Source organism: Phodopus roborovskii, unplaced genomic scaffold (assembly GCF_943737965.1).
Source record: "Phodopus roborovskii unplaced genomic scaffold, PHOROB, whole genome shotgun sequence".
Taxonomy (NCBI): Eukaryota; Metazoa; Chordata; class Mammalia; order Rodentia; family Cricetidae; genus Phodopus; species Phodopus roborovskii.
In genome coordinates, this window is record NW_026126645.1 from 1,434,337 (window position 1) to 1,448,529 (window position 14,193).

At 43.9% G+C, this 14,193-nt stretch overlaps 1 protein-coding gene across 11 annotated transcripts in view; it reads right to left on the reverse strand.

The window, feature by feature from the left end:
* Positions 1 to 5,095: 5,095 nt before the first annotated feature.
* The window catches only part of Srrm1 (serine and arginine repetitive matrix 1), a 31,653-nt gene continuing 22,555 nt past the window's right edge, over positions 5,096 to 14,193 (reverse strand). For all 11 annotated transcript variants that reach the window (XM_051173710.1, XM_051173712.1, XM_051173714.1 and 8 more), the window contains 5 exons: positions 11,406 to 11,531; positions 9,266 to 9,727; positions 8,287 to 8,482; positions 7,050 to 7,259; positions 5,096 to 6,147 (listed from right to left, as the gene is read on the reverse strand). In XM_051173710.1, the coding sequence (XP_051029667.1) occupies positions 6,043 to 6,147; positions 7,050 to 7,259; positions 8,287 to 8,482; positions 9,266 to 9,727; positions 11,406 to 11,531 (1,099 nt within the window). In that variant the 3' untranslated portion in view covers positions 5,096 to 6,042. The remainder of the gene's footprint in view (positions 6,148 to 7,049; positions 7,260 to 8,286; positions 8,483 to 9,265; positions 9,728 to 11,405; positions 11,532 to 14,193) is intronic.

Consider the following 14,193-nt stretch of genomic DNA (forward strand, 5'->3'; position numbering starts at 1 on the left):
AACTTTAAAGACAACTGGCGGCAACAATGAACTTGGCTCAAGAACAGAGGTGGGTAGTGATGGTTCCCAATGACATGGGAGCCTTGAAGATGAGGACAGCAAAGATGGCTATGGGAAGTTGACAACGACCAAGGGAGAGCAATCATTTGCCACAGGAGCAGTGGCTGAACAAGTTCAGCATGGAGCTCCTCACTCAGCAAACTGAACAAGTGAAAAAGCTTGATAAGTGGGTGCTTTGTGAACTGACTAGAAATCTAAAACTTGCTGGGCAGTGGTAGCACACACCTTTAGTCCAACACTCGGGAAGCAGAGGCAGGAGGATCTCGGTGAGCTGGAGACCACCCTGGTCTACAGAGCTAGTTCCAGGACAGACAGCCTCCAAAGCTGCAGAGAAACGCTATCTCGAGAAAAAAAAAAAAATCTAAAACTTGTCCTTTAAAATTGTTGATCTTGCTGCATGTGCCAGGAATCATTTTTTAAAATTCAAATTGTAAAGAAAGTAAATGGTATATGACAAGCAGCAATGAGTAGCTTACAGGTTGCCAAAAATCTCCAAAGTAATTCCCAAAGCCAAACTTGCACCAAAAAAAAAAAAAAAATGTTGCAGCACTGTTTGGAATCTGCTGTCAAATCCTGCCTGGGAAGTATGCTTCATTGAGACCCACTGTACCTGGTAATGCTGCCACTGAGCAACAGAAAGGGCCCAGCTCTCCACATCATTTGTTATACACCCAATGCTTCAGCTGACCATATTGGGCTTCCAGGCTTTGCCTTAGCCTACATCTTCACCTGACTGTTGCTCACTGACTATCACTTCAAGAATCACAACTTTTTGCAGAGAAAATATTTCCAGAGCTGGCAGTAGGCAGAGGGCACGTCCCAAAGAGCCTGTCAAATCCAGAATTATGGATTTTTATACTATAGGTATAAACAGACTTAGTTTATCCTTGGCAAGTGAAACAAAGAAAGGGGGGGTTGTGTTGGTTGTAATGGTATTTTGATTGAAAGATACATTTGAATTTCATTAGGATCTCAAGTTTGTAGTTCTAAGTGAGGTTTCGTTTGTGCCAACCTACTAGAGGCGTAAGTGCGAGCCGGCACTGGGTTGGCGGGGGATCTGCCTCAGCAGCTCAGAACTGCCGCACAAACAGCAGGTACTACCTAGAACCAAGTCTAAAGTTTTGTCCTGGAGCTTGCTTTGCAGCCCAGGTTGGCTTTGAACACACAGAGATCTACTTGCTCTGTCTCCTAAATGCTGGGATTATAGTTATGAGCCTGGCTTTTTCACACACACACACACACACACACACACACACCCCTACCTGTTTTTGGAGGGGAGGGTTTCAAGATGTCTGTGTAACCCTGGCCTGCCTACTGGCCCCCTCCTGAGTGCTGGGATTACAGGTGGGCCCCACCACTCCCGGCTAACTTCTATCTATATTTTGATACAGGCTCTTGGTAGGTAGCCCAGGCTGGTTTCAAGCTGGCAATCCTTCTGTGTGCAAATCCATCATAAATAACATCAGTTTACAAGTTTCACTCTCACCCTTCTGCACCAGTGTCCTTAGCCCATGTCCCATTTCCATATTTTGCCTCTGAACTATTTTAGCATCAGCCACAGCACACCATGTTCCTTAGTTACCAGTACCTAATATTTAGCAAAACTCTATCAAACCTTTAATGACAGGGCACAGCCCTTTAAATAGGGCAACCTATCCAGACCCAGGTAACAGCACAGCAGCCTGAGATAGGTTGGAGCAGCTGTAGACACAGGTTATGCCTCACTGTCCTGTGCTGACCCATCCCACAATGTGCCAACCTCACCCCTGCACATCTGAGACTCACCCAGGGCAGGTCCGTGCCCACTACATAAAGTTGTTTTGTAATGGTTGTAAGAAATGTGCTAAAAGGACGGAGTTGTGTGGTCTGAGTGCACCCCAATGCATCTATGTAGAAGCTAGATGCTGGGTCTCTTGACACACCAGTATTCTTTGACAAAACCTCACCAATTGACTAGTCTGACTGGCCATTAACTCCTTTGGTGTTATCTCCCAGCACTGGGACTTACAGCACATGTTTAGTTGTACAGGGGTGCTGGGGATCGAACTCAGGTCTTCATGCTTGCTGTCACACACTGTGCTATCTCCTCAGCCCACCTTTACTTTTTAAGCTTTGCATAGTTAAACAAACTCATGTTGTGCTTTTCTCATTTTTTTTGGGGGGGTATGTAATGTATTCAGTTATTCTACCCCCCCATAACCTTAAACAACCCAGCAACTGTGCAAGTAGGTCTTCATAATGAAATGCATACTATTCCTGGATACAGTAGCACACAACTGTAATACTAAACAGTTGGGAGACCAAGACCCGCCCAGGGCTACATAGTGGGATAGTATCACAAAAAAACGGGAGATGGGGATGGAGTGATAGAACTGCTTGTAGACTGCCAGCACAGAAGTGAGCACATCTGTGAACACCTAGACACTGAAGAGCCTCCTGAGCTCATGTTCAGCCTGGGATACATGAGGTCATATCTCAAAAAGGGAGAAAATAGTCAGGGATGGGTGTGCACACCTCCAATTCTTCAAGCACTCAAGGCAGAAACAGGTGCTCTGTTCTGAGTTCCAGGCTGGAGACCCTCACTGGTCTCAGAGGTCAAGAGCATATAGTGCTTTCGCAGAACTCCAGTCCTGGGCGCCCACACAGGAAAGGTCAGTGGTTGGTTGCTTCAGGTCTCACAGGATCCATTCCATGCCCTCATAGCCTCCTTGGGTGCTGCACTTGCATGCACAAACCCTGACACACACACACACACAATTAAAAATAAAATCAGGCCCTAGTTTACTTCTATGTTGTGATACATGATCAACAACAACTTCTTGGTAGAAAAATGGTTTATCTCTGATTACAGAAGTCAGAGCAGGAATTTGAAGCAGAAACCCTGAAGGAATGTGCCTAACTGGCTGTCAGCTACTTTTCATTTTTCAAACTTAAAAACCCCACCTGTGTCCCAAGTGCTGGGATTAAAAAGGTTTATGCCACCACATCCAATTCTTAGCTAGCTTTCCTATATACTCCAGGGCCACCTGCTTAGGGTGGCACTTTCCAAATCAGTTAGCAATTGAAACCATGGCTCACGCATATGGCCACAGGCCAATTTGAAGAAAGCAATTATTCAGCTAAGGTTTCCTCTTTCCAGGAGACTCTTAAGTTTGTCAAGTTGATGGATGAAACTGACACTTCACCCCTTGTTAATGTTGGCATATAACAATCACTTTAATTAAAAGTATCATACATATATACTTTCTTAAAAATTTATTTATTATGTATGCATATATATCTGCCTGCAGGCCAGAAGAGGGCACTGGATCTCATTATAGACGGTTGTGAGCCACCATATGGGTGCTGGGGAATGGAACTCAGGACCTCTGGAAGCGCAGCCAGTGCTCTTAACCTCTGAGCCATGACTCCAGCCCCAGGTTTGTATTTATGTAATGAGTGCTCAGCATGTACACCTGCATGCCAGGAGGGCACTAGCTCTTATTGTGAGCCATGTGGTTGCTGGGAATTGAACTCAGGACCTCTGTACAAAGTCAGCCAGTGAGTGCTCTTACCTGCTGAGCATCACGTCAGCCCTGAACACATCACTTTAAACATGAACTTTTCCCTTTGTTTGTCCCCAAGATCTCATCTTAATTTGAACTTGATTCTTCAGCACACAATTTCCAAGTGCTGGAAATGCAGGGGTCCCACCCCTGGTTTACACAGTACTGGGGTTGAACCCAGGGTGTTGAGCATGTCAGGTAGGTACTACCAATCGAGCTACACCTCTAGTCCTTCTATTCTTAAAAGAAACCCCAACTTTAAAAACAAAAATGCTCTAAAATTTGGCAATCTCATATGTGCAACAACAAAAATCTTGACCATACCCAGATCTAGTCCCCTCCTCACTTCCTTCAATTTCTTTATCATTTTTTGAGTCTAATTAGCGTTGCCAAGTGAAATGCTGACTCATCTTATTGGCGCAACAGCAAGACCCGGTCTCAAAGGAAATCAGGGACAAGGCTCAGAAGGATGACCCTCCTGCCATTTCCAGAGTGCTAACATACCTGGCTCCATTTTTGAGACAGGGTGTCATGTAATCTGGGTTAGCCTCTAAATAACTTGACCTTCCTGTGTAGCCAAAGACTGCTGTTTGTCTGGTTTCAGTTGGGTAAAATGGAGTTACTGCTAAGAGCAGCCAAAGAAAAGAATGAAAACTAATGAGGAGCAGGAGTCAAGTTATAAATGCTTCAAATGAAGGGCTAAATAGATGGAAATATTCCAATGGTGTCCACTGGCTGTCTATATTGGGAGTCAACCTTCCTAAAACTGAACACTGCTTTTCCAGTGTCCTCTCCAAGTTTCTTTTCCACCTGTAACACATGGAAGAACCTGGAACGCCTGCACTCATGTGAGACTCTATTGCCAGCTGTGGAGTCCTTCAGGACTATCTTCATTTACTACCCCTTTCCTTGTTATAACCCCGGAGAACCCCATGTAGAAACAGCCCATCAGCACTGAGGTCTTCTGTCTGTGCCTTTTGGGTAAAAGCAAATAAAACAAACAAAAAACCCAAACCAAAAGAAACAAACAAAAACTCCAAACCCTAAGTTTTCTTAAAATTAAGACCCGAGCATTTTGTATTTCTGTGTCAACTGTCAGCAATGACTACCAAATGTACCCATTAAGTTCAAGTACTCAGCTCAGACTACTGGTGCTCTCAGCTCCCTTCACACACACAGGCTGCTGCTCAGGCTCATATTCCTGGCCCACTTCCAAGTTCCCTTTTGGGAGTGCCAGGCCCCTCACATCTGAGTGCAACAATACAGTGTAATCTGCCTCAACTAGATCTGCTTTTGCTGGTAAATTAGTCTCCCTTGCTTTTCATGTTCCAAGAACTCACCTACTTTCCCCTCCTAGTACTCTCTGAAGTTAATTAGTGAATAAAAAGGGAAAATCCTGTTTCATGGATTCTTATTTTCCCAGCATACCCAGCTCTACCAAGAAGGTAGAGTTGTCTTGTAGTACCCAGGCAAGTGAAAGTGAGCAGCAATGTTCTTAAATTTAGAAATTTATTCTGTTTAATCCACAAGCTTTATATAGCTTTAGTTAAAAAATAAAATAAAATAAAACAGTGAAACCAAGACACTATGTCCAAGTCCAGGCCCTCCCAGCCTGCCAATACAAGAGCTCTTCAGTTGTGTGTACCAATTGGAAGAGTAAGGGAAAAAAATATGGATGGGAACCACACAGTTTCATAAAACAAATTTATGTAACTGAAGGGTCCTTGCTGGGTCTAGCAAATTGCCTTTACAAAAGAGAAAAAAAGGGGGAGATAGAAAAACAAAACAAACCAACCCAATGAGGCCAAAATCCCGGAGTTCTAAAACAACTTAGAAACCTGTCGCACTTGGACAGAATCTCCGGCATCCATGAGCAGTGCCTCCCTGCTCTAGAGCTGGGACCCCAAGGTGTCAGCAGAGACCCCATTGGCAGAGTGAAAACAGTCACCCAGACCTTTGTGGTGCTTTCAACAGTGGTCTCACTTCTGGGCAAGCTTACAAACCTACACAAGGTTGAGAGCATAATTTACATGGGTGCTAAAATTCTCAAGAGGAAGGAAGAAAAACAGGGGGGGGGGCAACAACACCTCAGGGGAGGCAAGGGCATTTAAAGGAGCACAAGAACCCCAACAATATTTAAATGCCCCTTTCAAAAAAAAAAAAAAAAAAAAAAAAAAAGATTTTTTTCTTTTTTGGCTTAAAATATTTCACTCTAAATGTCAATGGAAGAATGTCACTAATACACTGTGGATACCTTTGTAATGTAAATCCATGCCCCTTTAAAAAACAAAACAAAACAAAAAAAAAACATGGTGAACTTGAACCTAGCAATTATTACAACAAATGTTATAGTCTAAAGCTCAAACACATTTTAGCAATTTTGAAATTGAATTGAGTACAAACCAAATAAAATTTACAACGTAACAAACATGTCCACCTAGGACTGTGGGGACACTTGAGCCTTCCGCATGGATCGAAGGGCCTTTTCCCGCAGGTGCCTTTCTAAGTCATCAAGGTTGTCTTCAGCTTCACTTTCAGTCTCCTGGAAAACAAAGCCAAACCAGGCAGATGTTAAGTCTTGAGACACAGTGGAAGGTGCTGAGTACAGACCAGAACTTAACATACTCTGCTCATACAAAAAGCACCCACTTTAAATCATGACTTCTGAGACAGGGTCTCTTTGTATTCTAGGCTTGTTTAGAACTTGTTAAGGAGCCAGAACAACCCTGAGCCTCTGATCTCTCTGCCTCAACCTCCCGAATGCTGACCTCATAAGCACCCATACTACCACACCCAGTTTATCCGGGGCTAAGGGAACCACATCCAAGGCCTTGAACCTGTTAAGCAAGCTTAGGGAGCCTGCCACCAACCCTGATGACTTGTATGTGTTTTTCTGTGTAGCTTTGTACACCAGGCTGACCTCAAACTCAGTGACTCCCAAGTGCTGGGATTAAAGGCATGTGCCACCACAGCCCAGCTAATCCTAATGACTTGTGTTTGCTCAAAAGGACTCCACATGGTGGAAGACTATCCAAACTGTCCTTCGTGTGTGGGTGTGAATGTGTCAGTGCGTGCACACACAGATAAAATGCAATAAAAATGAGAAAAAGGAAAGATACCAATGGATTCTACATGTACACTGATGGGTAAACACACAAATCCAGCCATTGTCAGTTATTTGGGAGGGCCCCCATTTTTTTCCATTATGTGAACTTTTGGGGGGTTGCATTTAGTGTGTGTGACTAGGGGTATGCTCAGTGGAGGGACACATGCCTAAAGCACAGCAGAAAGTCCTGTACTCTTGTCCCTAGCACTGCCCAGAAAGTAGTTTAAAACAAACAAACAAACAAACAAAAACAAAACTGGGCATCGGTGGACAGATCTCTGAGCTGGAGGCTAGCCTGTCTACACAGTGAGTGTGTTACAGGCAGGTGGTGTGAATACCTTCCTGGGCTCTGGGGCTGCCACAGGCTCTTCCTGCGCTGATGTGGTTGTGGCAGCAGAAACAGCTGCAGGGGCTGCAGGGGCTGCGGGGGCTGCAGCCACAGCCTTCTCCTTCTTGTGTTTTTTGTGCTTCTTGTGCTTCTTATCCTTTTTGTGTTTCTTGTCCTTCTTTTTCTTCTTCTTCTTTCCACCTCCTTCTTGATCAGAATTCTAGAAACCCAGAAAGAAATAGTGAAGTAATTAGCTGACCTGATTAAAATCCTGTTTTATTTCCTTGAGGGAATCTCAGACAAATACATGTTTCACAGGAGCACAGACAACTACTACCAACAACGACACACCAAAGCCAAGGCCTGCCCACAAATCCAGCCCAGACACTTAACATTGCCAGGTTTCCAACTTCAGGGTGTGAGTGGAGTGTCAGCAGCTGGAGCCATGGGCTGACATGAGCTGCCTTCCAGCTCCTGAGCATGAGCAAGGGGCAACCTCACTTAATACACAATACTCGGCTACTATGTAGAGGGTTTCAATATATGTGAGCTATGAGACAAAAAAGGTGCCTGAACCACACCTTCACTCTACTGTACAGACATGTTCCATTTAAGGAGTTGGTCCTCTCCTACCATGTGGGTCCTGGGAATTAAACTCAGGTTTTCAGGCTTGGAGGCAAGTACCTGTACCCACTGAGTCTCCTTTCTTGCTAGCCCACTTACTAACTAGTTCCACTTACAACTGGGCTACAACTTAATAAGCCCTGTAAGTTATATCCCATCTAAGTAAAATCTATCTTTATGTTTCCTCAAAACCATGGCTTAGCCATACTGCCTTCAGCATGCTCAGAACACACACTGGCCTAAAGCTAGGCAGTTGTATAATACAAAGCTGACTGTATTAACACTGAATGGCTCATGTAATTCATTAAATATCAGTTAACAGTTATTTTTTGCTGTTCACTAACCTAGAAAAGAGGATCAAAATTCAAAGTATGGTTTCTATTGAACATATTATCACTCATACCATAGAATCAAAGATTATTTAACTGAATCACCATACAGGAGACTATTTTTACACTAAATTTTGTATATGAATTTAACAAATTTAACTAACTTGTAACTGAATTGTTTTTGAGACAGGATCTGACTGTATATATAGCCCAGGCTGGTCTTCAACTCCTGATCCTGCAGCGTCCACCCCCACTGACTACTATAAAGATGCCCAGAGCAAGGCGCATACACACCCTGGCAGGGGACGGGCTTGGTGTTGGGCTTTTAGCCTTTTTGACTGCCACTGCGGGTGACCAGTTTGTGGAGGGTGACTGAGACTGAACAGGAGAAGGAGGTGCTGGAGGCTTTTTAGCTGCTGGCTCAGGAGATCCAGAGACAGATCGGGAAGAGGAAACCCTTCTTACGGACTGAGGGCTTGGCGAGGCGGGCCTAGACAGAAAGGGAAAACAAAACACAGCATTGAGAACAGACAGGCAAAGGAGGCATCATGGTTGCTTTCACATCACCTAAGTCTTCTACAGGGTCACTCATGCCCCACTCTCTACCACTGATGATGCAACCTACAGGGTACTAGGAACAGCAGTTTCTTGGCTTATTGAAGCTAAGTGCTAAATGCCTTTCAGGGCCTAAGAAATGGATGGCTCAATGGTTATGAGCATTGGCTGTTCTGTTCTTCCAGAGAAACAGGGTTCATTTCCCAGTACCCACAGGGCTCACAATTAACCGCAACGACCTTTCCAGAGGCTTTGATAACTGCTTCTGGCCTATGACACTGCAAACCAGCAGTGTGCAGACACATATAGCAAAACCCCCAATGACATAAAATAATAAAGAGAAAAAGAGGCTGTTTCATTTTAGACTGTCTTAGAAGCACAGCTCTGAAATACCGGATGTCAAAAACCAAATAAAGGCCTCTAGCATTTATGCTACAAGGAGCTAGTGGGAAAAATATGAACAGTATCTACAGTTTTTATTATTATTTTGGTTTTTGAGACAGGCCTTTTCTGTGTAGCTGTCCTGAAAGTCTGTAGACTAGGCTGGCCCTGACCTCATTGATCCACTACCTTTGCCCATCCTCTCCCACTGCTGGAATTAAAGATATACACCACCACTGCCTAGCCTGCTTATTTTTTCTAGTTGTTCAATAAGGGAAAGGATTCTACATGCCATACACCATGTATTCCCAACAAAAAAAGCATTAAATATTTTTACTTTTTTATCTTTTTAGGCTCCGGAGTTCTGGAGACTCTCCTAATAGGCCTAGTACTTGGAGATGGGGACTGCCTTCCTTGCGGCGATGCAGATGCTCCTCTTCGAACAGGGGGAGGACTTGAGGTCTGAGGCGCTCGAGGACGTGGTGAGGGCGAATGCCGTTTGTTTGGTTGTGGTGACCGGGCCTCCCGGGTGGAGCGGCCTGGGGAAGACCCCTTCCTATGCTTTGAAGATAAGGAGGGCGAGCGTCTCTTGGTGACTGGGGGGCTTCTTTGTTTGGGAGGTGGAGAGTGGGAGACTCGGCGCTTTGGTGGTGGAGATGGTGATGCCCTTCGCTTGGGCGGGGGTGGGGGTGAGGCGGTTCTCCTCTTTGGAGGTGGGGAAGGAGAGTATCTCCTCTGGATGGGAGGAGAGTATCTTCTTGGAGAAGGTGAACGGCGGCGTGGGGGAGGAGAAGGAGTCCTAGGGAAAACAAACAAACAAAAAAAACCACACCTTTGAGATGAAACCAAAAGAATCCAGAAACCAAAACCCAATTATTATATTATAGCAGTGTGTATACCCACACATCATGCATGTGACGAAGTGAGTGGCATGCTGAGATTAGCAGAATCAATTCTTTCCATCTACCTTTATGTGGCTTATGGGATCAAACTTAGGTCAGTACACTTGCATGACAAGTACTTTCACACACTGAGACCTTGCTAGCTAACCCAGAACTAGGAAAATGAAATAAAGAAAAGTGCTTGACTGAGTTCTATGTGGCATAGGCTGGAGATGTGGCTCAGCTCTTGGTGCCTAGCACTTGCATAGTAGAGATCACAAAGGTTCAGAATTCAAAGGGATCCAAGGCCATTCTGGCTTTCATAAGCACAAGGTACACAGTGCAAATACCTGCATACAGACAAAACCAAAATAACTATTTGAAGTGATGCTGTGCTGTCTCTTCTGAACTACCATGCTGGTCCAGACATCCAGTCCTCTTTAGTGTGAGTTTACCTCAAAGTTCTACCTGGCTTTTCTCTTAAAGGTGACAAGGTCCTGTTATGTCACCTAGGAATTAAGACTTAATAATACAATGTATGGGCTAACTGTACAATTTGTGCTTGGGTCTTTCAACATCAATTCTTGCTCAGAACAGGGTTTACAATGAGCCAATATTCAGGCAAGGTGGTAGAGTGGAACTGGGATTTAGTAACTCTAGCTAGGCACCAATTTGTAATTGCAGTATTTGGGAGGTATGAAGCTAAGACAGCCCCCAAATCCAAGGACAGTCTGGTTGGTGTGTGTGTGTATGATCCTGTTAAACAAGAACAAAACACCCACCTCCCAAAACACAAACATACTGCCTTTCTTTCTCTATTGCACACTAAATAAATGTAGTGAAAACTGAAACAAAATAATCAGTGTATAGTTAGTGCTTGCCATGGGTTACAAACAACAACAAACTCACATTTCCCCTTTTTATATTTACAGATCCACAGAAATAAACTAACCAATCACTGCCCACCAACCTGTAACCATTCTTCATTCTCTCACTGTGACTGAGCTGACAGAGTCTAGCTATACATGCCATTTGACCAAGAACTCACGATATAGTTTAGGCTGGCTCCAAACTAGTGCTCTTCCTGCCTCCACCTCTTAAGAGCTGGGATTAGGGGTTATGTGCTGACACACACAGCCCGTGATTGACATTCAAGGGCTTCCTCTCATCAATGGAATACCCTTGATTTAAGACTGCTAGCTAGTCTGCCTATCATTCTGTATAACTGGTAGTATTATCAAGGATCCCAAATGCACAGGACCAATAAATACATCAGTGCAGCTGTCAATGTCCCTCTGGTGGTTGTGCAGCCATGCTATTCCCCAACCTTACCCCTCCCACACCCCCATTTGGCTGCTCTGGTCTCCTGCCCCAGCCTTTCAAGAGTTGAGACTGCAAGCAGAAATGATACACCTGGCCCTGCTTTCTGTTTCTACAGAATTGTGTGTTCTAGGATTTTCCCATAAGGGAGCTCACATTTACTATATGACCTTTTTTTTTTTTTTTTTTTTTAACAACTGGAGATGAAATGCCACCATACAAAGCAACTTAAATGGTAAAGACCCAGAGACACCATGAGTCTATCACACACTTTACCTTCGTCGTGGTGGTGGGGTGGGAGATCTACGCCGCCGAGGAGGAGGGGGAGGGGGAGGAGGAGCTGGAGAAGGAGATCGTCGCCTTCTGGCTGGTGGTGGGGAGGGACTTCTCCTCCTTCTACCACTAAAGCAAGAGTGATTCTCAGTCAGTGATATTTACAATCAACAGCCCCAGGAAACACATTCCCAGCAAGTAACCCAGGGCAGAGTGCTGTGTCCTAAGGCCAAGACCACAGCACCCAGGGCAGAGATGTGACTTTATGTTCCAGAGTACATGTTCTCAACCTAAGGCTGGGACCCCGGGTAGCATCCAATATTAAAAACGAAATTCAAAACTCAATGTTTCAGTTTTGGTATGGTAAAATACAGCTTTGTGATGTTAGCTTCTGAAAGAAATATGTATTTGGTTATGACATACATAAACTACCCAATAGAGGAAGTGAAAAACTTCAAATTTCAAGAACATGACTAGAAGAACACTTTTTTTTTTTTTTTTTTTAAAGCTTTGATACTCATGACAATCAGTTGGGAAAGTTATTGAGACTTATGTAGATCATGTCAGGGTTAAGTTCAGAGCACAGGGAGGCAAGCACTCTACCCGAGCTACTATCTCCAACCTTTACTTTTTTTTTTTGCTTTTCTAGACAGGGTTTCTCTGTAGTTTTGGAGCCTGTCCCGGAACTCTCTCTGTAGGCCAGGCTGGTCTTGAACTCACAGAAACTTTGCCTCCTGAGTGCTGCTACTAAAGGCGTGGGCTACCACCACCTAGGCCAACCTTTACTGTGTTAACCAAAACTTGTATGTGCAGCACTGAAAAGGAACTGGACATCATAGCTAACAACACCCCACACTCATGAACCAAATAACTCTGATTCTGAGTTCCGTAACACACTTAAAGAGTGCAAGCCACTGACCAAGAAGTCCCATACCAACCAACTTGAAGCAGCCTCAAAAAGACTTATTCAAATGTGGGCTAAGACAGTTTGTCACCTTTGAGGCAAAAGTAAATATAAACAGTCCCTGGTTCCTTGCTCAATCAGGACTGACACTGTGAACCTAGAACTAAGTTTTTAAAGGTTACCAGGCATCTAAACAGAGAAGAACACCCAGAGATTTACTACCAGATTTCATTTCCAACCACATCTGATTTAGATTTGCTGATACCTGTGATTAGTACTTCATCTTAACACCTTACATAAACACTCAAAATAATCTTATCCTCCCTAAAATATGACACTGAACTGGGCGGTGGTGGGCATGCCTTTAATCAGGAGGCAAAGGCAGGCAGATTTCTGAGTTGACACCAGCGCTTGGTCTATAGAGGAAGTTCCAGGACAGCCAGGGCTACACAGAGAAACCCTGTCTCAAAACAAACAAACAACAAAAAACGATATGGAACAACTCAAAATAATTGTATTTTCTGTCAAGTGGGTCCTTTAATCCCAGCTCTCAGGAGACAGGCAGGTGAATCTCTCTTGAGTACTAGCCCAGCCTACCGTACATAGTGTTCTGGATAGTTAGGGGTACATACAAAGACCCTGCCTGAAACAAACCAAAATGTGTTTTGCTTTTTGATAAAGGGTCTCACTATGTAGCCCTCTGCTTTCCTGAGTGTGCCACCATGTCCGGATGGACGATGATCACTAACAGCCTTACACTTGCAGCTGCCAATATAACCCAAAAACTATTGGGGCAGGGCAAAGAATATTCATTTTGTTTTTGTGACAGCCCTGGCTAGCCTGGTACTCACTATGTGGACTAGTGCTGTGATTAAATGCATGTGCTACCAAACCATTCTAGGAAAATTAATTCTGATTTCACTGTTTTAAAGAGTCTTCCCAGAACAGAACATAGTTCTATAATTCAGGGCAGGGGGAACAGATGACAACTCGTAACACTAACATAATTATGTATAAAGCATTTTTTTTATGTTTAGTCTAGAAATTTCAGAGAAGCCAGAAGTCACTGCAGTTGGAAGAAAAGTATTTTTGTCTCCAATTTATTTCTTTCATTTCTATTTTTTCATTATGGAAAAAGTTCCCTATACAGCATAAATATCCCACTCTGCTCCATTACCATTTCCCAAAGGTCTTTTCAAAGACTTTAAAATGGGAAAAGGTGGAAACAGGAAGCATTTCTACTCCTAAGCAGTTTAGACAGGGGATGCTCAACTTGAACTCAGAAAAAGGAATTGATGACAGATGGAATGTCAGTGCCACAGGTTAAAGATTTGGCCTTAACTAAAAGGTTATTTTTCTTTTTTCTTTCCAAGACAAGGTTTCTCTGCATTGCTTTGGAGGTTGTCCTGGAACTCACTCTGTAGACCAGGCTGGCCTTGAACTCAAGAGATCTGCCTGTCTCTGCCTCCTGAGTGCTGGGATTAATATGTGAGCCACTGACAGACTAACTAAAAGGTTATTTTTTTTTTCCTCCCCCCCGCCCCCAAGACAGGGTTTCTCTGTGTATAGCCCTGGCTATCCTGGAGCTCACTCTATACACCAGGCTGACCTTGAACTCAGATTCACTTGCCTCCTGAGTGCTGGGATTAAAGGTGTATGCCATCATGCCTAGCCCACTATAATACTTTTTATATAGGATTTGAATCTTAATTTTTTATGGTTTCCTGGTCACATAAACACAAATGTTCAAAAAAACAAAAAGAATTTCAGTATAACTGGAAAGTAGGGAGAGCAATCATCCAGGGTTGTTGAGATAAACTCAACAGGTAAGGCACTTAACACCAAGCCTGAAGATTTGTGAGTTCGATTCCCAGAGCCCACGCAGTG